A 27,969-nucleotide genomic window follows, 5' to 3' on the forward strand; every position below is an offset into this window, starting at 1 on the left:
GTTACGTATATGTCACGGGTTCAAGTCGTAGAATCAGCCATTGATGCTTGCATCAGAGTAAGCTGCCTACATCATACCTCTTGGGTGCGGTCCTTCCCCGGACCTTGCGTGAATATAGATGCTTCGTGCACCGAGCTACCCTTTATTCTGTTTCTTTCCCCTCGACACATATGATTGATTCAGCTGTCTGTTCATTAGTAATGGTGGTGGAATTGCTTCTGTTTCTATAGCAACTGATGTCTTATGTTAAGGTGGTTGATGTTGGATCCATACGGATGATGAGACTTTGAATTATGGGTGTTCCAAGAATTATTGAGCTTTCCTTCTTATTACTAAAAGTATGAATATTTTGTTGTTCTTTTACTTGTAATCAGGAATTTAAGACAATTTTCATTGAGCTAGAGTTGGAGGTGATTTTTCGGATCCTTGTACAGTCAAAAAGAAAGAGTAAGCCATCAGCATTATGTTTATGGTAAATTCACAGATTATTGTGGCAGCTGCCTAACTTAAGGACCGGCGTCAAGTAGCAAAATATTTATGTGATCTATTGGTGTCATCATTTGGATAACTTTCCTGTTATAATTGCAACTTCTTATCAGCATTTGGTACCAGTTTGTTTGTTGTCTCTGTCCATCAGTTTGATACTGCGTGCAGTATGCAGAATTTTATCTTTTTGCCAAAAGAGCATGAAGAAATTTAAGAACTCATGTGCACATTTATTTGGTCACCTTTGGGTTGTTGTCTCTCTAGCAAAGTTTTTGGAATTCAGGAGTTGTTTCTCCTTAAAATAGATCATGCTCTGGTTCTCAGCAGCTATACGCATACAGTCATACTATTATGCATCCAGGCGACATCCAAACCATGCATAATAGAAAGAAAACGAAATGACCAAAATATTAGTTTCAATTGACATGGAGCATAACGATTTATAGTAGACATGAATAACAGAATAAAAGATAGAGCAGGCACCCAAAAAAAGAAAAGAAAGAGAAACCAATACATGCAACAGAGAAAATGACTTCAAGGGCTAATAAATGGTAAAACAGACTGATGGAGCTTACTGCAGCATAACTGTTATCCTCTCCTCTGTAGGTCATCTTGTGTCAAACAGGTACCATCAGTTGTAATCCATAAAAAGCATGCAACTTTTGTAGGAACTCTTCTCTTCCTAATCATATTCCTTCCGACAGTGAGTTACTGCAACTTTTCTGTTGAAGCAATTTTTTCTAACAGGAGTTAACTGAGAATCCGCATTCAGTGCAGCCTGTCCATACTATGGGGCCTTGTTCCACCTCCATATTTACTGCTTCCAGTTTCTGCAACAGCGGATTAAATTACCCTTTTTATACCCAGTGACTGAAACTTCTTCCATCCATCTCCAGTGTAGCATCTGGAGATTGTTATGATTCTTGAAGATGGCTATATTGCAAAGGTCAGGAAACAGCTCTTTCAAAATAGACCTTTCAGCTATTTATCTGGCCATAATCTGATCTTCCTGGCATTGCGCCCCTTCAGTTATCTTTTCCTTACAAAGTCCAACCTCTAATTGGTTTCTGTGGTGCAACTCATATGAAGTAGTCACTGGTTTAGTGCAACAGTTATCAGTTTTGCTGTATTGTACTGTTATCACATTCTTCCACAATTCATCCGTGCTCATTGTACCTCCTACACTATTCGGGAACAAACTTTTGTTGAGCATTTCAGATTTTTGATTCCCATACCTCATAGTATTTCTTTTTGTCTTAGTCAATATGGGCCATCTGACTCAATGCATTTCTTTCTTCTCAGAATTTCATTACCATAGAAAGTCAGGCTTTATTTTATTCAAGAAAGAAGCTGTACCTTTCTTTGGAGCAAATCTGTTTTTACATCTGTCAATGACACTTTGCCAAGTGCCAGATTCTTTGTGTTTTGCTCCCAGATGTAGTTCAAGATAAACGGTGGGGTTTCCACCTTGCAACCTAATATCACAGCCAAGTCTTCTACTATATGATCAGCATTCACTGACGATATAACATGATATAAACCTAAAGCTGCTTAGTCTGCTGAAAGGCAAAACAGTTCCCTAGCAATGGCACTGTTTGAATCTTTTCTCAGAGTACGCAATCCCATTAGAAGGGTTAAACAGGATATCCATCAGCTTCGAGGGGGAAGCACCTGATTAAAGCAGAAGCAAGTTTTTTAATCAACAATACCACCATTTAATATGAAAAAGAAAAAAAGAAAAACTAGCAGCAAGGTAAGAAAAATAGGAAGCACTAAACACAAAGCTTAAGGTTCATCTCCATTTGCAAAGTGAAGAAGTAAATCATAATTACACCCGTACACTTATGGAAGTCCGCCACAAGCTGATCTCATTCTATTTCACCAACCCTGCTATAACAACAAAACCAGGAGTATGACTCCTGCTCAAGTATGTGATATGCAATACAAAAGGATTAGAATGCAAAAGAAACCAGCAAACGATGCTTATAAGCCAAGCCCAAACCACGGAAAGCTGAAATTGAAAATAACACAAAAGAAAAACATACACCCAAAATAACAGGATATCAGTTTCAATTCACATATAGCTTTGAATAGTTTAAACAGATATGAACTACTACAAGGTGAAGAAAATGCAGAAAGACAACAATCTGCAATAGAAAAAAACTAAAAAACGGGGAAAAGAGAATAACAGGATATCAGTTTCAATTGATGGAATTTTAGTATAATATCTTTCAGTAACAACTAATTTGATTAGAAAGCAAACTTCAGTGAACTTAGGCAGGACGGTTTACCTTCTCTTGAATTCTTGTCAACCTTCCGCTAGTTTGGCTCTGTACTACAAGTGGCTGATGAAGATCAGAATAGCTGCAACAATGCCAACTCAGTAAAGCCATGCCATGATCGGAAACAAGATTGTCTTTGATAGATTAGCCATTTTAATTCGTCAGCCTGGCTGATGCATAGTGAAAAGGACAAAGTTAAGGTAGAAGTCATGTCTGCTCAACACAGTTCAAACGCTAAGTCTCCGGCTCTAGTTTGTTCACGCTAATTCTATGACTTGGTTCATGCTCTGGAAACCAGCTCCAGCTAGTGGAACTCCTGTTCTGAAAGTTGCAATAATGGGTGATCTGGCTTGGTGCAGAGCATTGTTTAGCATTAGATCAGATATTAAGCTCAAAATGTCTATAATCCAACCCTATATCTTTCAAAACCCGAAAAAATTAGCTCCGTCCTAATCTTTGCATTCTTTTATATTCACAAATGTCTTTGTTTGAGTAGACAACACAATCCTCTATACTTATTCGACAAACTCAGCATACACAATATCTCCAGTAATTTGAGATGAAATGCTCGCACTAGTGGGTTTTATGATACTCTTCCATAATCTATTAGAAGCGAATGCATACAGCTGGCTGCTAAATAAGTGCATAGTCACCATTTACCACAACACCAAAGCTGTTTGTAATGAATTATGCACACAAGTAATAAAGCAGTCACCAATAATCCCTACATGAACATACCCCATCCTTAAAATGGTGAAATCTGTTGGCATCTCTCAGAATTATCTCTCGTCCTGTGGCTTTAGATATTAATTTAATAGCAGAATGACAATCACCACAAACCCGAAGATTTTTCATAACTCGTATAGGCACACCTTCAGGCAATTTCAGAAGTCCATAGGCCACAGCTAGTTTCTCACTGTGATAATTCAAGCTATGCATCTTCTCTTCTTCATCCACGTCATGCAGAGCAAAGCTTCCATCAGGACTATATCCAGCTTCTCTTAACATAGGGAGCAACTTTTCTAACATTTTGATGATCAATTCATGCTCGGGATGGGGTGTGCTCTGTCCACCGGTGAACATATGCACCTTCTTGTCTACCTCAAGCCAACTACAACCCGGTGATTTAACCACTTCCCTAGACTGCATTGACTTCCTAAGCGAAGCAACATCAGCCCACTTACCTTTGGATGCATAAATATTAGAAAGTAGGACATAGGGCCCAGAATTTTGGGGTTCAAGCTGTAAAAGTTTCTTTGCAGCAACTTCCGCCAAGTCTAGGTTCATATGCATCCTACATGCACCCATCAAAGAACCCCAAACAATTGCATCTGCTTCTACAGTCATTTTGTTGATCAGATCCATTGCCTCATTCAACCGTCCAGCTCGACCAAGCATGTCTACCATGCAAGCATAATGTGCAGTTGCTGGCTCCATCTGATATTTTGAATTCATGGACTCGAAGATGCCTTGCCCTTCTTTCACTTTCCCAGTGTAGCTGCATGCAGATAGAACTCCAACAAAGGTAACCTCGTCTGGGGTAATACCTAAAGAACACATTTCTCTGAACACTTCTAGAGCTTCATCTCCTAAACCATGTTGAGCATAACCTGTTATAATGGAATTCCACATGACTACATCTTTAGGAGAAAATCTGTCAAATATTATTTTTGCCTTGACGAAATCACCGCATTTAATGTACATTGTGATTAATACAGATGAGACATACACGTCATCATCACAGTCGGTTCTGATTAACTTTGCATGTATCTCTCTACCATAATCAAGACTTGCAAGACTAGCACAAATTGAAAGCATGCTTATCAAGGAAGGGAAATTTGGCCGAAATCCTTCTACTTGCATTCGTTGAAACAAATCCAGCGCCTCTAACTCATACCCTTTCCTTTCGTAAACCTTGATCATTGCACTCCATGTTGCATCATCCTTCTCCTTTAAATGATCAAACACCATCCTTACTTTAGCAACCTCCCCATTCTGTCCAATTCCAAGTATTATGGCGTTACAAGCAGGAGTGGTTTTTACAGGCATTACTTCGAAAAGCTTCCACGCCTCTTCAAATCTACCATATTGCACATTGCTTATTACAATTGCAGTCCATGAGATCTCATTCTTATCAGGCATGACTTCAAATAGTTTTCTAGCAATATCCAGTTTACCATTTTGAGCATATCCTGATACCATGGCAGTCCAAGAAACGACATTCTTTTGTGGCATGTCATCAAAGAGGTCGCGAGCCTCTTCCAACCTGGCTTCCTGACAATACCCACATATCATACTAGTCCTTGCAACTACATCCTTTACTGGCATCATGTCGTAAAGCGTTCTAGCCTCATCAATTCTCCCTTCTTGAATCAACCCCCCTAACATCACAGTCCATGACACAACATTCTTTTCAGGCATTTGCCAAAACAGAGTTTCCGCCTCCTCAACCAATCCCTTCTCAACATACCCTCTGACCATAGCAGTCCAGGAAATGACATTTCTTTGGGGCATTTTGTCAAACACCTTTCTTGCTTCTTTCACCATCCCATTCTTTACATAACCTGAGATTAACCCATTCCAGGAAACAATGTTTCTCTCAGGCATTTGATCAAAAAGACGCTGGCCTTCATAGGGTTGCTGATTTTGGAAATATCCAGCGACTATAGAGTTCCAAGAAGTTACAGTTTTGTCGGACATTTCGTCGAACACCCTTCGGGCATTCTGAATTTGGCCCAAACGAGCTAAACGACAAATCTGAGAATTCGCTGCAATTGCGTGACTGTAATAGTATTTCCGACATTGAGCAAAGAATACGCGGTGCATCAATGAGAAACGTAGTCCCGCGGTAGAACTACTTCTCTTCGATATGAACCAACGCTTAGTTGGAGTCTTTGAGAGCAGAGAAGGAAGACAAGTGTAGTAGTATCTGAAAAATTGGCTCTGTTATTTTTATTCACATAATAATTTATTTCGTTTGTCCATATATACTTAGGCGTATATTTTACCATTGTTCTAATTAAATTTACTTCTACTAACCATATCATTAAGTAAAATCTTAATTGCATGTAACGGACGGAGATATTGGCTAAGTTTTGTTATTTGTAGTTTGGCCCTCTTTAGTTTTACTATTGCATTTTAGCCTCATTTTTATAATCTATTTTCGTTAGTAGCCATGTTAGGTTTGCTTTATATATCTTGTAATAGAGCACTGTAGAGGTATGTTAAATGAAAATTGAGTCTTTTGTTTTCTCTGCATTTTCTTTCTTTCTTTTCTAGTTCTTGTTTTCCTTTCTCATGACGATTCCAACGTGGGAATCGTTACAATTGGTATCAGAGCCGACGATTTTCGGCTGTTCATCGGTGTTAATGGCAGAGTCCGGCGGGGGTTTGAATCAGTTGGAGCAACAGATTCAAGCTTTTATGGAAAGATCGAATAGAAAACTGGAGCATACGGAAGAATGGTATCAAAATCGTTTCCGGACCTTCCATAGTTTAGAAAACCAGTATAACCTTCAAAGGTTGGAGTGTAAGTAACGGGTTTCCGGCAACCCGAGTGCATATCCTCAGTATCCTGGTGCAAATCCAAGTTTTTATCAAGATTCCTATGGTGATTTCACTAGTGGATTTGCTAAACCAACCAATGGAGGATGGAATTATCTCGATTCGTCCACAAGTGCTTACTATTACCAGATTCCATGTGCTTATCAGATTGATAATACAAATCCAGGTTTCCGCTTCGTTCAGTTCGGCGATGGTTCGGTGATGTCAATGACTGGTGCTGGGCTAGAGAACTTGCTTAACTCTGGCTATGGGTATTTTGAGAACAAAATGCCGAAAGTAGATTACCCATGTGTTGAGCCTCCATTCATTTTGACAAAAGCCGAAGCTGGGACTATTGAAGACGAAAGGGTCGCTTTCTTAGAGATTGAATCAGATTCAAGTGTCAAAAAGATGGAGTACTGGGTCAAAGAAGTACCCATGGAAATCGAAGGTGAAAATGCAGACAAGGTGTTTGCTGAAATTTTCAATGATTTGGAATCACCACCCATTGTTTCCAAGAGCATCCCAGACTTGGATGTTTTGAAACCAAGTGACGGAGATGAGGATACACCAAGAGAAAATGTAGTCAAGTTGGAATATGTAAACAAAACCTCGGATATTCCTTATTCAGATGCATTTGTAGAGGATAAAGTTGAGTATGAGGAACACTCAGAAAATAAGGAAGGAAAGATGTTCGATGAATATCCTCAATGGGATGTAGCTGGATGTCCAGATGCACTTAGCTCAGAGAAAAAGGATGCGAAAAAGAGTTATGTGAAAATTGTCTCACAAGGCTTAGAGCATGATGTTCCAGTGACTTTCGATGAGAAGAGCAGAGAACTCTTGGCTCTGAGCAAGGCTAGTGTTAGTGAAACAATGGAGATTGCAGGTAAGATTGGTACTGTTTCAAAAGCTAAACACTCGGTGCAAATGCTCATATTTTCTCTTTTGTGCCGAAAGTGTGTTTAATGAATTTTGCATGTAGTTTTGGCCATTTCCTTGCTTCGAATATTGGTTTGAAGTCTAATGGGGTCGGTGATCTCAATTCTTACAATGGTCATTTGGAGGCCAAGCATTTTGTTCTTGGGAGTCAAATGTCAAGGGATGATTACCAATATCTCAATCCTTCATTCTTGGATTCTGGAAAACATGAAGACTCGGTTGATTGGGATAAGGATTCTTCAATGGAAGTTGAAAATGAAAAGGGAACCGTAGGAAAAGAAGCAGGTATGATGTTCGACGTTGGTCACGAAAAGAATTGGAAGACTCCTACATATGATTCTTGCTCTCCTTATGAGGATAAGGAAGGTTCAAAGAGCAATGGAGGAATGGTTGTTGACACTGTCAATTTTGTCGAGCTGGGAAAGTATTTTCCTCCCATAGTTGCATCTGAGAAGGAGGAAAATTCAGAAAAAGATGCAGACTAAGAGTTCGATAAATGTCTTTAAAGAGCCACGCGGATTTCGCAAGAGGTTTTTATCCCTGAATGTGTTGTAGAGAATGTTGGTTCATTTCTTAGATTCAGTCTCGATGAAAATAAAGAGTGCCAGGTGTTTGATAATTGTTTGCTTGGAGACAAAGCGGGATCTCTAGCTAGTATTGCGACATTGACTGATGGAGCTCTTACTAAAGCTCAAAATAAACTCAATTGTGAAAGTTTTGTATTAGCTGAACTCTGGCTTTTTGAAGTAATAGGAATATTTTCTTGTTCTATTGATCAAATTATGTGGAAGGAGTTGAATGAAACTGAAGGACTTAATGTAATTACTCGCATGAACTTCAACAAAATTGTGACAAGTTGGTTCCAAACAAGGCAAGTAACTTTGTTACTGGTGAATATCTACTATAAGGATGATGTGGTTGAAAACTTCATTACTGATTTCTTAAGATGCTGGTTTCAGAATCCAAATCTAGGAGAATTCTTGGATGCGTCAAGGAAGCATATAAATACGAATAATGTTAATAGAGTTAATTGGTGGCATAAAAAAGTTACTTTGGCTTACACACCTGTGACTGTCTCGAATCTGAACAGAGAATAAAGGTTAGTGGGTTCTTCCTAGATATTTCTGTCTTCATTGCCTTGATTAAGATTTGTAGCAACGGCATTAGATTAGAGATGGTTCAGTTTGTTTTCAAGAAGATGCAAGAGAAGATCACTGTAATTTGGGATGTAGAAACTGGTTATGCTCCCTGTTCTTGTAGTTATTCTGATATGTTGCATAGGATATCACCTTTTGAGGACAATAGAAAGAAGGGAATGATGTATTTGGAGGGTCTACTGTGTTATGAATTTGGATGTGGCAATATGATTAAGCTAAACCTTCTGCAATCTATCATTGGACCAATTTGTCTTGGCTATGTGGCTAAGTTGCCAAATATCTATTTGTATGCGAGTCAAGGGAATTCTCTTTTCAAGAGAACATTAGTATCAAGGAAAAAGTTCAATGCATCGGTATATTTAGAGCTTAATCTAGACTTGTTCTTAAATGTTTTGAGCATCTTCTCAAGAAGTGGCAATTTCTTGATTGGTGCTACCGACGATGCCATTTTGAAGTCTTTTGTCACGACCCAAATCGATTGGCCACAACGGGCACCCGGAACCTTACACAACCGAGTACCAACATAACGTATCTTTTCATATCATACTATCATAAATAACTGAGCCGGAAGGCTGCCGTGAGATAAGTAAAATACAACATGTGATACCAACTTATACGTAAGACATACGAACATATTAAGACCAAAATAACCACTCGTATACTGAACATAGGCCGACAAGGCCATACAATCTTTTACGTACATGACATCTGTCTACAAGCCTCTAAGAATATATAATTTTCATAAAGGTCGGGACAGAGTCCCGCCATACCAAACAATACAAGTCTAAATCATACTAACCAAATAAGCAACTCCGAAGCAAATGGAGCGCACCAACATCTTCTGCTGAGCTGATAGCCTACTTGGAGGGCTCTTGACTCTTGACCTGTCTATCGGGACCTGCGGGCATGAAACGCAGCGTCCCCAAGTAAACGGGATGTCAATATGAATAATGTACCGAGTATGTAAGGCACATAATAACATAACAGACACGGAAGAAATATAGAGTAAATGACTCAATCTGTAAGTCTGGATAACTCTGTAAACCATGAAATATTTATAATGTCATACTTCTTTCAGGAGTTGTAGATAGTATCACCTTTAGCTGGTAGCTAGCAAAGAAGTTATCCCCTATCAACGTATATAGTTGAGGGCAAACCGAGGTTTTACCCGCAGCTTCTGTCCATGAATCTTCTTTCGCTTGGTTACGGGACTAGAGCGAATCGTCTCTTGTGCTTATGCATATAAATGTCATGTAATGTATAGGTTTGTACGTACATAACATCATCAAGCCTCTAAGGGCATCCCATCATATCATCTCGGTCACTGTGGGCAAAATCATCAACGTATACCAGCTGATCAAGTGGTGGTGCGTATATAATGCCATAACCTTTCCCATATCCCATATACGTATATATACATACATACATACATATATATATATATATATATATATATATAACGCCATCTGGTCATGGGTTAATATGCATGTATAAATGCATGAAATGCATATGAAATACGTTAATAAAATCTCTTGGTACATCATAAGACCATCATGCCTCTGATTAATATCATGAAGTAAACTTTTTCAACTTATATATTTTTCTGAGACCCATGAACAGATGATAAAATAATAGGACACATGCGAATTCAAGAATATAGGCACCTCTAATACTTCTATGACTAGAGTCATTTATGGAAGTTGTGCATTTTCTCGTTTCGTTTGTATCGTACGGATCATGCCAAAAAGAAAGAAGGGATAGCCTTAACATACCTGGAGTAGGGAAAAATCCGTATGGTATTCTTGAGAAGGATTGCACCGTACTCCCCTAGAGTTGCAAAACCCCGTTGTTATTACGCAGTGTAATTTCGTAGAAAATTATGCTTAAGACCGTTACCTTGATGAATATGGCCGTCTTTAATTTGTGATAAAAGCCTCACATTATTGTAGCAAAATTTGAGAACAATCTTGATCTTTGTTTTTCCCATTATTGAAGGGCGTATTTAAGGAAGTTTAACAGTAGTGGAGGCAGCAACAATGGCATATCCCAATAGCTTGGATATTAAAGGAAGCAAATAATCTTTCTCTGGGAATTCCATCCGTATATCTTTAGCAAGCATTCATAAGAATTCCTTTGGATTACTACATATGTAATCATAATCATTTTTGAGAGATCTTTTATATACTTTGAGTGTGAGCTCCATAGTTTTATGACTAAGCCATATAATCCTTATATTGTGACACCTTCAAGAGTCATACTTCAAATGACCAATATGGCTGCCACGTAATGCCTTCTTAAACTTATCCAAATTTCATCTCCTTTCTTAATCAATTTATTAATCCCCACTAATCCAATAATTAACCAATTTTCACAAAATTAGGAGTTATCTCAAATCACTTAAAATACTACTCACTTTTAATACACTTTGCACACCTTTCTATTATGGCCATGTGGTACCTTGTATGACACTAGTCCATAAATACGGGTATTATAGCTTGGACCGTATTTTACCCCAAAATATCAAATTTCGACGAAATTTATTTTCTTTGATTCGCTCGCCCTCTCACTTCCATGAATTTACTCATCACTTGTCAAATAGCATAATCCTTATAATCTTCGAATAATCTTTTCCTTGGACTGATGTCAATTACCTTACGACAAATGCAACGTACAATACTACAGGGTGCAACATTGTCGTAATTTAATACTGCGAAGCGTAACATCATCGTAATGTAATACTGCAAGGCGTAACATCATCGTAATATAATACTACAGGACGTAACATCATCGTAATATAATACTGCGGGACGTAATATCGACGTATGTTGCGGGCCGTAACATCTTTGACCCGTGTTGATAGATTTTGCGAATGCAACAACATTTTGAAAGCGAGGGGGGGTGGTTTGACTAGGGTTGTGGTTCTGCTGGGTTTTACATTGTTCGTTGGTAGTGGAACCATAATTGTCTTGGTAGTTGTGGGCACACTCATCATAAAAGTTGGAGGCAGATAGCATTACTGGATGGAGCTCATATTGCTACTATTTAAGATGGTCTCCTTCTTAGTCATGGACAACGCAAGAAAGTATTGAAGTTCAGGAGAGGAAGAAGCCATGGCGATAACTTTCTAGCTGCTGCCATTAGAAATTTGAAGATCCTTCCAGCCAGGTTTCAAATTATAATTTCGAATGTTGGCGGTAATCTTTTTGTAGGAGTTGCAAGGCCATGGAAAATACTTAGAGTCAAGAGATCATACTTGTTCAAAGTTGACCTTAAGTTTTTGGTAATACTGAGCTACTGGATTAAGGGATGGAAATCTCAAATAGTATCAAAAATAAGCAAAGAGGAAATTGAGACAATCCTTGAGGAGATTAACCTAATGCCATCACAACTTATTCAAATGCATGCCATAGTTTACACGTACATGAAAGGGTGATGCAACATTTTAAAGTTTTGGATCAGTATGTTTCTTTTTGTTAGGGTACCCTTGCTCAGGAAACAAGAAACTTGAAAATATTATTGCAGTATTTTTCATCTTCTGAGTTGTTCAGCAGTGTTCATTCCAACCTTGAGGACAAGGTTGTTTTAAAGGGGGTTGGAATGACGAATGGAGATATAGGCTAAGTTTTGTTATTTGTAGTTTGGCCCTCTTTAGTTTTACTGTTGCATTTTAGCCTCACTTTATAATCCCATTTCGTTAGTAACCCTGTTAGGTTTGCTTTATATATCTTGTAATAGAGCACTGTAGAGGTATGTTAAATGAAAATTGAGTCTTTTGTTTTCTCTCCATTTTCTTTCTTTCTTTTCTAGTTCTTGTTTTCCTTTCTCATGACGATTCCAACGTGGGAATCGTTACAATTGGTATCAGAGCCGATGATTCTCGGCTGTTAATCGGTGTTAATGGAAGAGTCCGACGGGGGTTTGAATCAGTTGGAGCAACAGATTCAAGCTTTTATGGAAAGATCGAATAGAAAACTGTAGCATATGGAAGAATGGTATCAAAATCATTTCCGGACCTTCCATAGTTTAGAAAACCAGTATAACCTTCAAAGGTCGGAGTGTGAGCAACGGATTTCCGGCAACCCGAGTGCATATCCTCAGTATCCTGGTGCAAATCCAAGTTTTTATCGAGATTCCTGTGGTGAATTCACTGGTGGATTTGCTAAACCAACGAATGGAGGATGGAATTATCTCGATTCGTCCATAAGTGCTTCTATTACCAGATTCCATGTGCTTATCAGATTGATATTACAAATCTAGGTTTTTACTTCGTTCAGTTCGCCGATGGTTCGGTGGTGTCAATGACTGGCGCTGGGCTAGAGAACTTGCTTAACTCTGGCTATGGGTATTTTGAGAACAAAATGCCGGAAGTAGATTACCCATGTGTTGAGCCTCCATTCATTTTGACAAAAGCCGAAGCTAGGACTATTGAAGACGAAAGGGTCGCTTTCTTAGGTATGATGTGGTTGAAAACTTCATTACTGATTTCTTAAGATGCTAGATTCACAATCCAAATCTAGGAGAATTCTTGGATGCGTCAAGGAAGCAAAGAGATACGAATAATGTTAATAGAGTTAATTGGTGGCATAAAAATTACTTTGGCTTACACACCTGTGACTGTCTCGACACAGAGAATAAAGGTTAGTGGGTTCTCCTAGATATTTCTGTCTTCATTGCCTTGATTAAGATTTGTAGCAACGACATTAGATCAGAGGTGGTTCAGTTTTTTTTCAAGAAGATGCAAGAGAAGATCACTGTAATTTGGGATGTAGCAACTGGTTATGCTCTCTGTCCTTGTAGTTATTCTGATATGTTGCATAGGATATCACCTTTTGAGGACAATAGAAAGAAGGGAATGATGTATTTGGAGGGTCTACTGTGTTATGAATTTGGATGTGGCAATATGACTAAGCTAAACCTTCTGCAATCTATCATTGGATCAATTTGTCTTGACTATGTAGCTAAGTTGCCAAATATCTATTTGTATGCGAGTCAAGGGAATTCTCTTTCAAGAGAACATTCGTATCAAGGAAAAAGTTCAATGCATCGGTATATTTAGAGCTTAATCTAGACTTGTTCTTAAATGTTTTGAGCATCTTCTTAGGAAGTGGCAATTTCTTGATTGGTGCTACCGACGATGCCATTTTGAAGTCTTTGACCCGTGTTGATAGATTTTGCGAATGCAACAACATTTTGAAAGCGATGTGGGGGTGGGGGTGGGGGGTGGTTTGACTAGTGTTGCTGTTCTGCTGGGTTTTACATTGTTCATTGGTAGTGGAAGTACAATTGTCTTGGTATTTGTGGGCTACACTCATCATATAAGTTGGAGGCATATAACATTACTGGATGGAGCTCATAGTGCTACTATTCAAGATGGTCTCCTTCTTAGTCATGGACAACGCAAGAAAGTATTGAAGTTCAGGAGAGGAAGAAGCCATGGTGATAACTTTTTAGCTGCTGCCATAAGAATTGAGGATCCTTCCAGCCAGGTCTCAAATTATAATTTCAAATGCTGGCGGTAATCTTTCTGTGAGAGTTGGAAGGCCATGACAGATACTTAGAGTCAAGAGATCATACTTGTTCAAAGTTGACCTTAATTTTTTGGTAATAATGAGCTACTGGATTAAGGGATGAAAATCTGAAATAGTATCAAAAATAAGCAAAGAGGAAACTGAGACAATCCTTGAGGAGATTAACCTAATGCCATCACAACTTATTCAAATGCATGCCATAGTTTACACGTACATGAAAGGGTGATGCAACATTTTAAAGTTTTGGATCAGTATGTTTCTTTTTGTTAGGGTACCTTTGCTCAGCAAATAAGAAGCTTGAAAATATTGTTGCAGTACTTTTCATCTTCTGAGTTGTTCGGCAGTGTTCATTCCAATCTTGAGGACAAGATTGTTTTAAGGGGGTTGGAATGTAACAGATGGAGATATAGGCTAAGTTTTGTTATTTGTAGTTTGGCCCTCTTTAGTTTTGTTGCATTTTAGCCTCACTTATAATCCATTTTCGTTAGTAACCCTGTTAGGTTTGCTTTATATATCTTGTAATAGAGCACTGTAGAGGTATGCTAAATAAAAATTGAGTCATTTGTTTTCTCTGCATTTTCTTCTTTCTTTTCTATTTCTTGTTTTCCTTTCTCATGACGATTCCAACGTGGGGATCGTTACATTATATCAGATAATACGGTTGTCGTTTGCGTTGCTCTGTTGCTCAATCGTCCCTTACCCTCGGTCCTCATAACGTGCTACAAAACTTTTATCGTACGGTTATACATACCAAGGTATCACAATTTCATGCCATATTGAAATAATTCAGTATGTAATTTCAAATGTTTATCCATATTTTTTGTTCACTTCCATCAATATTTATTGTCACGCATTGTAATCTTCAAGATGTTGAACTTCATAAGATTCAAAATAAATTTTTTAAATGATTTATTATATGGATATCTTGTACTCCTCTATTATTACAAGTTTCTTACAAGAGAGATTCTATATAATAATGTGGAGTTTTATTTGGAAAGCTTATCTTTAGTTAAAAAAGAGTTCTCACAATGAAAGTGCAATTGTTTGACTAAAAAAGACTAGGGTCTCTTATATTAGTGAAATATAACATCTCTTTGTCGCCTTCCAGAGTTCTAATGGGATAAATAAAATTGCCCACCTTAACCAACTTATAAATGGCATTCTAGATATGAGACTTGTAAATCGAATTCTCGATATACGGTTTATAGATCGCATTCTGAATACGAGATTTTTAAACTAGTATCGATTTATAAATCTCATTCACCAAATGCGACTTATACAAATTTATTTGTTATCCAGCCTAACTCTAACCTCTAAGTTGGAAAAAGATAGAAGTAATAGATTTTAAACAAATTTCTATGATTCCCCTTAATAAAAAGTTAATTCTTAGACAGTTTTATTTATTTATTTATATCTTCGTCACTCCTTTATATGCGGATATAACTCTTTCAAATTATTAAATGTTGCAGGCCAACATGGACCTATTTAGTTTATCACTTGGTCTGTGTTTTCAAATGGCACATCATCTGTTATCATCCTCTTTTTGTACCTTGACCTGAATATCTCTTGAAATTAGTTAACAACAGAACACAAATTCTTATAAGCCTATAGTGTTTTGGAAACTTGCGAATAACTGTCCGAAAAGAAAAACACAAACTGGAAAAAATGAAAAATGGGACAACAAAAGGTGGGATTGCAAATTGAGAAGGTCCGAAGAGAAGAATTCGATTGGAAAAGACATCATTCAAAGAAACCGTAAAAAAAAAAAAAATTGCATTAATACTCAACTGTTATGCAGCCATCAAGGGAGTTTTATTCATATTAAAGAAGAGTTTGATTTGGGATATTGTCTCTCCGCATTGAACTATAAATAAGAGATTTTGTATTCACTGTAAGACACGAAAATTTCGGTAAACAAAAAGGCAAACTTGCTCTTATTCAATTAAGAATATTCTCTTTTTCTGTTCTTCATTTGGCTTTTATTAGTGCTTACGGAGAAATTCAGCCCACAGTTAGACTTGTATTTTCTTCAAGTTATTTTGGTCAATTTATTTATGTTCTTAGTTATTTTATTTTTGGATCAACTTAATTCACATGTATATAAACTACGTTACAAATTTAACTGTATAATTTTACGGGTAAACTGTCTCCCGTCCTCCATTTCACGCCATGTAATTCAGTTGCATAAGCGCATCGTTTCTTTTTCTCCTTGTTTTCCTCTCTCTTTATTCTCCATTCCATTTTTTCATCTAAAGTTTGTAAATATTAATGTATTAACTTAATAAAATTGGTCGGAAACTCCGAATTAAAGATTTGAATAACTAATGCTGTGTCTCTTTAATTGGTATCTTATTTAATTTGTTTTGATAGATTCTTCTGCGTCACATCTTTTTTTATTCTATTTCATGAATCCCACCAAGCACAAGAATAATTGACCATGTTTTGTTTACCACCTTCGTGTCTTGTTTGACCACGTTTAATTTCACCCACGTGCTGTAAATGAACCCTAGAAGCATTGGAGTTTGTAAACAAAACAAGTATAGAGATTAATTAAAGTTTACTTAATTAACTAATCATTTTCACGAACTACTAAGAGAAGTTTTCACCGACCCTAATAGTAGCGGAGCCAGAATTTTCACTAAGAGGAATCAATGTAAAGAAGTAAACATATAAAGAAGCTAAGAGGATTCAATATATACTATATATACATAAAAATATAATTTTAATTGTGTATAAACATTATAATTTTGCGATGAAGGGGATCGATTAATACCCCGTGATTCCGCCCCTGAACTCTAAGACATGGAATCTGTCCTTTTGTTTTATATGTTATTGTTAAATAAAAGCAGGTCCATTTTTATTGTCTAATGACACATTAAAAAACAATTCCACTGACCACGCTAACTCTACATGCTAGGTTTTTTTGTGATCGGTTAGCTAATGAGAAGTTTTACTCCAAATAAAGATCTTGGTTCCATTCATGTTTTCATTAATTGAGTTTTATTTATACATACCGACCAACAATATAAAATAATTTTTATATTAATAGTGTTAGGCGTGCGAACAAAGTCTCATATTGATAGTTGAAAAGATTGAGAGCTTTATATATAATGTGTAGGGATCTCTTATTGGTGTGAGACCTTTTGGGAAAAACCGTGGGGGCTTGGCCCAAAGCGAAAAATATCACACCATATTAAGAGTATCATTGGACCGTTTTAGCCCAACTACTGGTATCAGAGCCCAGTTTTGGCGGGACGAGTATGGAGATAGCAAAGTGATGGTGCGGGGTGGCGCGCACACAAGAAGAAGCTAGTTGCGAGCTTTGATTGTCATAATACTCTAACAATGTGGGTGCCACATAGTGCATCTCGAAAATTGACCCATAAATCGTGATAGCGAGCCACATGAAACTTAGTTCGAGGGGAAGATTGTTGGGTATGCGAACAAAGTCCCACATTAGTAGCTGAAAAGATTGGGAGCCTACGTATAAGGTGTAGGAATCTCTTAATGGTGTGAGGCCTTTTGGGGAAAACTGTGCGGGTTTGGCTCAAAGCGAACAATATCACACTATGTTAATAGTAACATTGGGCCGTTTTAGACCAACAACTGGTATTAGAGTGTAGGTTCAGCGGGACGAATATGCGATGATAGAGTGATGGTGCAGGGCTTGATTTGCTTACTCTACGAGCTTGGAGATGCGTGCATTAGAAGAAGCTAGTTGCAATAAATCTCGAAACTTGACCCGTGAATCACGGTAATGGGCCATGGGGAACTTGGTTTAGGGGAAAGACCCATGGATTGTGGTAGTGGACCACGTGAAACTTAGTTTGAGGGGGAGATTCTTGGGTATGCGAACAAAGTCCCACATTGATAGCTAAAAGGATTGGGAGCCTACATATAAGATGTAGAGATCTCTTAATGGTGTGAGGCATTTTGAAAAAAATCGTACAAACTTGTACCAAAGCGGACAATATCACACCATATTAAGAGTATCACTGGACCTTTTTAGCCCAACAATCAGATTACTCAAAAGATATTTACAATTAATAACCTTTCATAAGAAATGAAATTATTATCTCGTAAAAAAGACAGGTTACCTACTATATATAACAAATAAAATTACATGATAGTATAAAATTTTTGGGAGTGTATATAAGTTATTTAACATTTTATATCTGATCAGACTGATGTTCTCACACTAATCCTAGAAATGGATATGTAGTTACCCATGATTATTTCCTTTAGGAATTCAAACAATCAGGGACATAAAATAGGTTTAAGATCCAAACAAACTAAGAGGGTGTTTGGCTAAGCTTATAAACTGGTCAAACTGACTTATAAGCACTTTTTGCTTATCTACGCATTTAGTAAATACCCAAAGCTAGGTGTTTATAAGCTAAAATCAGTCATAAGTCATAAGTTGGTCGCCCCCAACTTATAGCTTTTTAGCTTATAAGAACTTTTAGTTTGACCAAAACTTTTACTAGTTTATCCTTAATAATATTTTCTAATTCACAAAATATTTTTCCAAATAAATTTTCTAATTTTCTTTTCAATTCATATTCGTTTTTTATCTTTTTCTTTACAAAGAAACCTTTTAATTTATAATCTTTTGTAAAGTTTTTAAGGATATCTTAGTTATTTAATATTTTAATAAAAGAACAACTTATCAGCACTTTTCTACGCAAACACATCAACTGCTTATTATCAGTTTCAACACGTCTATCCAAACACGTAAATACTTATTTAAAAAATCAGCTTCAACACTTAAAAATACTTTTCAGCACTTCAAGCTTATCAACTATTTATAATCAGCTAATCCAAACGGGCTCTAAGTCCCAAAGGGAATAAAAAGAAAAAAAAACGAATTGAAAATTAGGAATCCCAAACTAAGGGATCCAAAGAAAAGTCTCCAACAAGTATAAGAAATTTTGCCGGCGAGACAAATGTGGAAGAGTAATTATTACACAATATCCAAAAGAGCTTTCAATTTGTACACATATAGGTAATTAAAAATGTTTTTTTAAAAAAAATTATTTACGATGTCGAGGACAAGAAGGAAAAAGAAAACGTAGAGAATATCATCAGGAGGAGATTATTCATGCAACTGCAGATTGAACTTGGTCCAGAATGTTGATTTGAAGGGCATTTACAATATCCTGCACGGTTATACAACATCCATTCTCCATCTGCAAGGAGTGAAAACAAAAATATGTACATAAATATTTCGCTACAAAAGCATACTCTGTTGCAATATTTATATGGTGTTTGAGGTAAATTTATTCAGAATACAGTAAAGTACGCTATCATATATATAAAATTATTATGTAAGAGTATATATATATATATATATATATATATATATATATATATATATATATATATATATATATATATATATATATAATGCCAACATAATATCACTTAAAAAACCAGAAGAAAAAAAATAGAAGAAAGAAGAACTCAATATTTTTCGACCCAACTTATTATTATAATATGTTTGCACCATGTTGCATCATGAGTCTTTTATGGTTATGATGTTTTTATTTCTTTATGTAGTTCCACTTGAATATATATACTATGTAAGGTAAGTTGAAGTGGTAATTTGCTCGTATTTCATCACCAGGTTTATCATTCCTATATTGTTTATTTTGTGATATATATAGCGATAGTTAAATTATTTTTTATGACGTTTGTGCAATAAATCAAAAGTTGGATGACTACTCTTAAAATTAAATCATGGATTTTTGTTCATATATATAGAGTTTGTGATGTCTAAGAAGGTATCAAGTTGATAATGTTGAGATCTCAAAAACTCATGTTCAGTAATAGGCTCTCCTTCTATCCTAATTTATGTTATACTCATTTTAGCGCGTCAAAGAAAGGATGATACATATCTAAATTTAGAAACATTAATTACACTAAAAATCTCATTTTACCCTTAATAAAATAATTTTTAGTCACACAAATATCAATAATTTATTTTATGCTACAAATTCCATAAGTCTTTTTTTTTTATATATATATTAAAATCCATGTTCAATGAACTTAAGAGATCACATAAAATGGGACGGGTGAGTACATAATAAGGGAGTATTTTTGCGGTCTGTTATGCCTAATTAATATATTGAAGATTAAGAGAATCACTAAAGTTAATTACCTCAGCAAGAATTGATATTTCGAGATTAGTAGGACCAAATGGCATGATCCTTATGTCATTGACTGAAAGATGCAATTGCTCCATTTCGAACAATATTCTTCCCACCACCCCATCTTGTTTGTTGCAGTGAATGTTAATAAGTACACTTTTGTCCAAAATCCTTGCCTTAATCTTTGATTCTACTACTTGGTCGATGCAGTTAACATTCTCCTTAATATTTTCGCAGGCCGATGGTATGTTTTTCTTTGTCTCTTCAAGAACTTTTACCTGTTGTTGAAGCTCCTTCATGTACTCAATAGTATCTCCAAGGATTGAAGACTTGTCTAACTATAAAGAACCAAAAAGAAAAACAAAATCATATTATCTAATGTAATATATGATACCTCCAAGAAAGAAGTCATTAGCTTTGTGTATCGAAGGATTTGTTATCTGTATTCGAAAATAAATTCTTCAAAGTAAAAATAGAAATAAAAATAGAAGTGCAAATGAAGAACGAAAATGTGACAGCCTAGGCGAATTCAGTGGCGGAGCCAGAAATTTATCCAAGGGTGTTCAAACTTGAAAAAAGTGAAAAAAATTCTCCAGCAAAGGGTATTCAATATATGTCATATACCTCTAAAATCTAATATTTTACCTCTATACGTAATGTAATTTTTCGACGAAGGGTGGTCAATTGACCACCCTTATAAAAATGTAGCATCGCCCATGGGCGAATCCCACATCGACAAAACAGAGGAGAGATGCTGGGTACATAAATAAACATGCCTTACATTCTAGTGATGCGTTTTAAAGGGGTGATTTTTAAAAATAGCCAGATTTACAACTGGTCGTTCAAAAATAGCCCAATTTCAAAAGTAATCAAAATTTAGCCACTTTTTATGTAAAGATAAATTTGAGCGAAAACACTAGAACTCCAGCATAATATACTGGAGTTCCAGCAAGTATAATGGTCCAATATAATATACTGGAGTTTGGAGCACCAGTGCTCCAGTCTCCAGTATATTATACTGGAGCCAGCAAAGTATACCGGTCCAGCATAGCAAAGTATACCGGTCCAGCATAATATGCTGGAGTTCACACACAAGTGCACCGAACTCCAGTATATTATGCTGGACCGGTCTCTATTGCAGCAAAACGGTGGCTATTTTTCATTGACTCGGTAAACTCTGGCTATTTTTGATTGACCAGTCCGAAAACTGGCTATACCGTAAAATTTTGGCGTTTTAAAGCCATACGTGCCTAGGTCCAAAGCGGACAATATCACTAGTGGGCTGGGCTGTTACATATGGTATCAGAGCCACTCCGCGTGCAACCTTGAACGGTGGTGGGGTGCTGAGTCCCTAAGAGGGGTGTATGTGACACCCTAGGCGAATCCTACATCGACAAAACACGGGAGAGATGCTGAGTATATAAGTAAACAGGCCTTATACTCTAGTGACGCGTTTTAAAGCCGTGCGGGCCTAGGCCCAAAGCTGACAATATCACTAGTGGCTGGGTTGTTATAGAAAATCCGAGCTCACTGATTTCACAACGGCTCTTTAATTAATAAGGAACTTAATCCCCTCGTAGTACCAGAGATTTAGGATTATTTCCTCCCAAGCTATAAATAGAGAACGGATTAACCATACAAGTATAGCGGTACTTGAAACACTAGTGACCGGCAAACACAAATGTTAGCAGTAAATCATACTTACTTTATTTCTTTGTAAGAAAACACTGCAGAAAAAAAGAAGAGATTTTTGAACTTTCATAAGAATAATCTGAGCACATGGCTAGATATTTATAGCCAAAAATTTGGGTTGAATGGAGAGGCGCAACTCAAAAGTTGCGGCCTTTCGGGTGACCTTTCGCAAAAATGGCTATTATAAAACTGTCTATTTACGCAAAATAAAACAAAAAATAAAATGAAGAAAAAATTAGATCATATATATGCGATGCCAAACGACGCCGATGGTGCGAGGGTTGTCCTTTTCTCAACTCTTTAAGAATTAAAAGAAGATCAATTGTATATATATTAACCCAATAAATATTTTTTCTTCCTCTAATATATATGAGACAATGTTCATTTGGAAAGGAGAAAAATTCAACATTTTATTTTTCCTCCATTTTTTATTCACGCCACTTTAAGCCAGAAATCCAACAAGATTTGTACTCATGAAGCCTAGCTTGTAAAATAACAATTTATATAATTAGAAAATCGCATATGAATAGCATCACAGCATCCGAAGAACAAAAAACATAATCTTCCTCACTTCAATATTAATGCTGACACCACCTGAAATAATAATTTCAAGAACCTATACTTTTATTGACTAAACAAAAACAAGCTTCTTTGTATTTTACTAAAGGCTAACCATTGTTTTCGCATTCTTGTAAACTTAAACTTTAGCTGGAACGAATGCAAATCTTGTAAATAATCTAGGGAAATTAAAGCACAATTAAGTAAAAAAACTGATTAGTTTTCTTCCGCTCTTTTTGCAGTTTTCTTTCTTTCTGGAAACAAGTAATTGTAAGGACAGTACCAAATAAGTTGTGATCGACTATAGTAATTTGCACATGTTGCTCTATTTAAACCCCTAGAGAAAAGATGAAAGTATATATATATATATATATAGGAAAAAAGATTAAAAAAAAGAAAAAGAAAAAGAAAAAGATAGAAGTTTGAGTTGGGATATTATACCTTCTTTAGACCAGGAACAACCTTTGACAAAGAAATGAAAAGCTCGCCCAGTTTTTCTCTGCGTTTCCTCTCAGCAGTAACATGTTCTTGAGCTTGTATAGGACTCCTCTTATACATAATATTATTATTATTATTATTATTATTTCCCCCAGATGCTTGACATGCATTAATTTCTTTCAAATGAGATTTTACAATTGCAATATTTTCTTCTTCTTGAGATGAAAACGAAATGAGAAACCAGAAGAAGACTTTAGGAGAGACGAAGAAAGATCTTTTAACTGATTTTTCTCTTCAATATTGGAGTATATATCTTGAGAAAAATTCTGCATTACGTCGAGGAAGAAGTCATCTTCATCGTTAAAATTACCAGTACTATATTCCATGCCCTAAATATTAACAGAAGAAATTATAGAGCAGAAAATAGAAAGCTTGTTAGTATTAATTAATTAATGTCTAAGGTTGCATTTATTGACCTTATTGATGAGTATCTAGGTTTCTTTCTAAAATGGCGTTCTAATTTTAGTGAAAAAGCAGATTTAGATATTTCAGGAGATTAAACATTAACAGAAGAAATTAAGCTCCAACAAGCAATTAATGAAAGTACTTACAGATCTGTACAGTGTAAGAAGAATTGGAAACTTACTTGAAAAGAATTGATTTTGGAGTTCTTCACAGCTTCCACAATAAAGACAAGAAATAATTAAGATGTTCAATACTTCAACATGAAAAGTATTCCAAAAAAGAAGGGTTAGGTCTCCATTGAATTGCTCATTAACCCAACACCCCCCCCCCCCCCACCAACCAACCCCTTACGTCCCTACTACCCCCCCCCCCCCCCCTAAAAAAAAAAAAATTGAAACAAGTATTATAATTATTTTTCCAAGTACTTTCTACTACAAAATAATCCCACGTGTGAAAAGCTGTCATCTTATCATCCTCACTAGTTCAATAATGTATAAATTAATTAACTCCAGTAATAAGTCATGAACATGATTTTTAGTCAAAAGAGGGCGCTTCTATTTCCTGTACATTTGAACATCTTCCAGAAAACTTATTCACAATAAACTATTCATATATAAGATGCTATTGGCTATTACTCATACCCTTTATGTCAAAATTTTCAAGTCTATTCACATTATATTTGACAATGTTCTAGAAAGAGAAAAAAAATTCCTTCTCTCCTTTTTTTATTGTGTGTTTTTCTTCTTATAGAGAAAAACAACTTGACCCGTGTTCCTTTTTCATTTTGTTCATGCAAATAAGAAAAGTGATTGACCTTTTACGTTATACAAACTAAACTAGGGAACTCATATTCATATATTGTACTCCAAGTTTATTTGTCCACTCTAACCGTATACGGGTAAAATCGGGGCTAATGAGTACCCTGATTTCTTGCTTGGACAAACAAAGCAAGGACATAACTACAATCGGAATCGAAGCTAGGAATCTCTCGTTCTAAAGACCAAACGAAGCGCTTACCACTAGATCCATCGAAACAATGCCCCCCGAATTCGGTTCGAGCTCCAAGACCTCGGAGAGCACTACCAAACGGTTGCGCACGACTAATGAAGGGTCGTGATATACGCGCCTAACCGGATATCACGTCGTGGATCTCGGCCAGTATCGGCAACAGATCAATGATTAACGAAAAATAAGATTTTTACCTTTCTTAGAGTTGTACTAGGGATGAAACTCTCCTAATATATAAAGTAGGTGATTTTTATCCAATGAACACACGGTAACACGCGTATCAAGGCAATATAAACTTATTTTCTCTCTGCTTCTAAGTTAAGGAAAAATTCTTATTTTTGCTCATAGCTCTTCATATATATATATATATATATATATATATATATATATATATATATATATATATATATATATTTTAGTTCCGAATCGAGGGCAGATCAATTGTTAAGCTCAGGAGCACGGACTTAACATCGCAACTGGTTTGGTTATTTATTTTATCTTTAATTCACTTATCTGACGTTATTGATCACTTGTATCAAAATAATCCACATATCCTTAAAACCGCATATAAATTCAATTGTTATCCATTTTTAAGGGTAAACAGTTTGGCGCCCACTGTGAGGCTAAGGATAATAGTGGTAATTTGATACAAGTTTCTATAACACACTCTATTTTACGCTTGTTCTTTAAGTTTCATGTTTCAGGTTTGCTTAAAAATGTCAAACTCTCAGTCTGCTCACTTGAACATTGAGGCTGAGTCTGGCCATCATGGCGAAAACAACAACCTGATGCCTAGCAATGAGGTACTCCCTGTTGATCCCAACGGAGTCCCAACTGCCGATCCAATCGACGCTAATTCACAAGTTGTTGTCGATGCCCACATGCCAACTGACCCCGAGAACAGCATTCGCAGAGGCCCACGAGCGACGGTTCGAGAAACACCTAAAGGCGGAGGTGATGGGATAAGCCTGCGACTAACCTTTGAAATATTGCAAGCTCAATAGGCGGTGATAACGCAGCTACAAAATCAAGGCCACACTCCTGGTAGGGTCGAGCCTGAACAGTCTCGGGGGAGTACCCGAAGAAGTGAGCAACACACCAGGAGGGCGGATGAAGCTAAGCCCGAGACCAACCCCGAATAATAAAAATGCTTGAGGAATTGACAAAGCGGGTGTAATCAGAGGAGAAGAAAATTGAGGCCAACGACAAAAAAATGGAGACCTATAACTCCAGTGTCGATCAAATCCCAGGAACGCCCCCAATATTTAAAGGCCTGGACTCCAAAAAATTTGTCCAAAAGCCTTTTCCTCTGAGTGTGGCACCGAAGCCAATCCCAAAGAAGTTTCGGATGCCCTATATTCCAAAATATAACGGAACCACAGATCCAAATGGGCACGAGACCTACTAAACGTGTGCCATCAAGGTAAACAACTTGGAAGATGATAAAATTGAGTCAGTTTTGCTAAAGAAGTTCGGAGAAACTCTATCAAAGGGAGCAATGATATGGTATCACAACTTACCCCCAAATTCTATTGATTCGTTTGCTATGCTTGTAGATGCTTTTGTGAAAGCGCATGCCGGGTCCATCAAGGTCAAGACCAAAAAATCAGATCTTTTAAAGGTAAAGCAAAGCGACAACGAAATGCTCATGGAGTTTGTATCAAGGTTTCAAATGGAACGGATGGACTTGCCTCCGGTTACGGATGATTGGGCCATTCAGGCATTCACTCAAGGACTTAACTGTCAAAGTTCCTTGGCTTCAGAACAGTTAAAACAAAATTTGGTAAAATACACTATGGTAACTTGGGCAGACACCCACAATAGGTACCAGTCAAAAATCAGAGTCGAGGACGATCAGCTCGGAGCTCCTTTTGGGTCAATTTATCCCATTAGAGCCAATGAAAGGCCTAGGAAAGTCGTCGATCATGAGCCGAGGCTGAGTAGAGATCGGTACCAACCGTATAGCAGAGATCGAAGGGGTAACGGATCTGCGCATCACCCTATGAGGAACGAAAAGATGAGCAATAGAGTCCACAATAGCCGGGGACTGATGAGTAAAAATGGTTTCGATAAGCTGCTCGGGGTCAGGGAGGCATCAAGGTTATCGGAATATAACTTCAATGTCAGTGCTGCCAGCATCATATCTGCCATCGGGCGCATCAAGGATACCAAGTGTCCTCGACCATCGCAGTTCGACCCTACCTAGAGAGACCCTAACTTGATGTGTAAGTATCATGGCACTCATGGCCACAGAACCGAGGACTCCCGACAATTAAGAGAAGAAGTGGCCCGGTTATTCAATAACAGGCATCTCCTGGAATTTTTGAGTGATCGAGCCAAAAATCAGTTCAGGATTGGGGACTCGAACAAACAGACCGAACAAGAAGAACCTCATCACGTCATCAACATAATCGTTGGAGGGGTTGAAGTCCCCCAAGGACCAATGATAAAGCGCACTAAGGTGTTCATTACAAGGGAAAAATGAACCCGAGATTATATCCCGGAAGGAATCATTTCGTTCAACGATAAGGAATATCTGTACTTATAAATAAGTCTCGAGTTAAGCGTGTGTTGATTGATCCAGGTAGCTCGGCCAATATAATTAGATCGAGGGTCGTAGAGCAATTGGGTTTACAAGACCAAATAGTGCCAGCAGTCCGGGTGTTGAACAGATTTAACATGGCATACGAAACCACTAACGGGGAGATAAACCTACCGGTGAATACCGTCGGGACCATCGAGGAAACAAAGTTCTATGTGATCGAAGGGGATATTAGATATAACGCTCTATTTGGAAGACCGTGGGTTCACAACATAAGGGTGGTACCTTCTACCTTGCACCAGGAATTGAAGTTCCCTACATCGGGAGGAATCAAGAAAATGTACAGCGAGCAGCCGACTGCAAAGGAGATGTTCGCAGTCGATGAAGTACTCCCGGTATCCGCCATTTCGACATAAAAAGCTCGGAGCCGGCCAGGCCGAAGTTAAATAGCAATCGCCGATGCCGGTCCCGACCGGATCGAAGGGACAAGGAGTCGATGAGGAAGATGATTACGGAGTTCCGAGATCGTTCATAGCTCCTGATGATACCGACTCCACCAAATCAACGGTTGAAGAATTGGAGCAAATCACATTGACCGAGCATCTGCCGAATCGAAAGGTATACCTGGGCACGGGGTTAGGCCCTGAGCTCAAGAATAAACTCATTAACTTTCTTAAAGCTAATGTAGATTGTTTCTCTTGGTCCCATCTTGACATGACAGGGATCCCACCGGAGGTGACCACTCATAAGCTGAGTTTGGACCCGAAGTTCAACCTGGTTAAATAGAAGAGAAGACCTCAATCCGAGAACAAGCATGCATTCATCAAAGACGAGGTATCTAAACTCCTTAAAATAGGGTCCATTCGGGAAGTCAAATACCCGAACTGGTTAGCTAACATAGTAGTAGTACCTAAAAAAGGAAATAAGCTAGGATGTGTGTAGATTACAAAGACTTGAACAAGGCATGACCTAAGGACTCCTTTCCTTTGCCTAACATCGATCGGATGATCGACGCGACGCCCGGTCACGAGATACTCAATTTCCTCGATGCCTATTTCGAGTACAACCAAATTCGGATGGACCTGAGCGATCAAGAAAAAACTTCCCTTATCACTAAATTAGGCACTTATTGTTATAACGTAATGCTGTTTGGACTAAAGAACGTCGGTGCCACTTATC

General features: G+C 37.2%; 2 protein-coding genes across 2 annotated transcripts; both read right to left on the bottom strand.

Moving 5' to 3' along the window:
- Window positions 886–5,787, bottom strand: LOC109227324 (pentatricopeptide repeat-containing protein At1g56690, mitochondrial-like). Its single transcript, XM_019392440.1, has 2 exons — window positions 2,778–5,787; window positions 886–2,157 (listed from the first exon to the last, which is right to left on the bottom strand). Exon 1 carries the CDS (start codon window positions 5,592–5,594, stop codon window positions 3,480–3,482), a length of 2,115 nt encoding a protein of 704 aa, XP_019247985.1. The 5' UTR covers window positions 5,595–5,787; the 3' UTR covers window positions 886–2,157; window positions 2,778–3,479.
- Window positions 18,809–23,063, bottom strand: LOC109228344 (transcription factor bHLH18-like). Its single transcript, XM_019393495.1, has 3 exons — window positions 22,779–23,063; window positions 20,099–20,425; window positions 18,809–19,127 (listed from the first exon to the last, which is right to left on the bottom strand). The coding sequence occupies exons 1-3, from the start codon at window positions 22,893–22,895 to the stop codon at window positions 19,038–19,040; spliced, it is 534 nt and encodes a 177-aa protein (XP_019249040.1). The 5' UTR covers window positions 22,896–23,063; the 3' UTR covers window positions 18,809–19,037.

This window comes from Nicotiana attenuata, chromosome 6, assembly GCF_001879085.1.
Source record: "Nicotiana attenuata strain UT chromosome 6, NIATTr2, whole genome shotgun sequence".
NCBI classification, from domain to species: Eukaryota; Viridiplantae; Streptophyta; class Magnoliopsida; order Solanales; family Solanaceae; genus Nicotiana; species Nicotiana attenuata.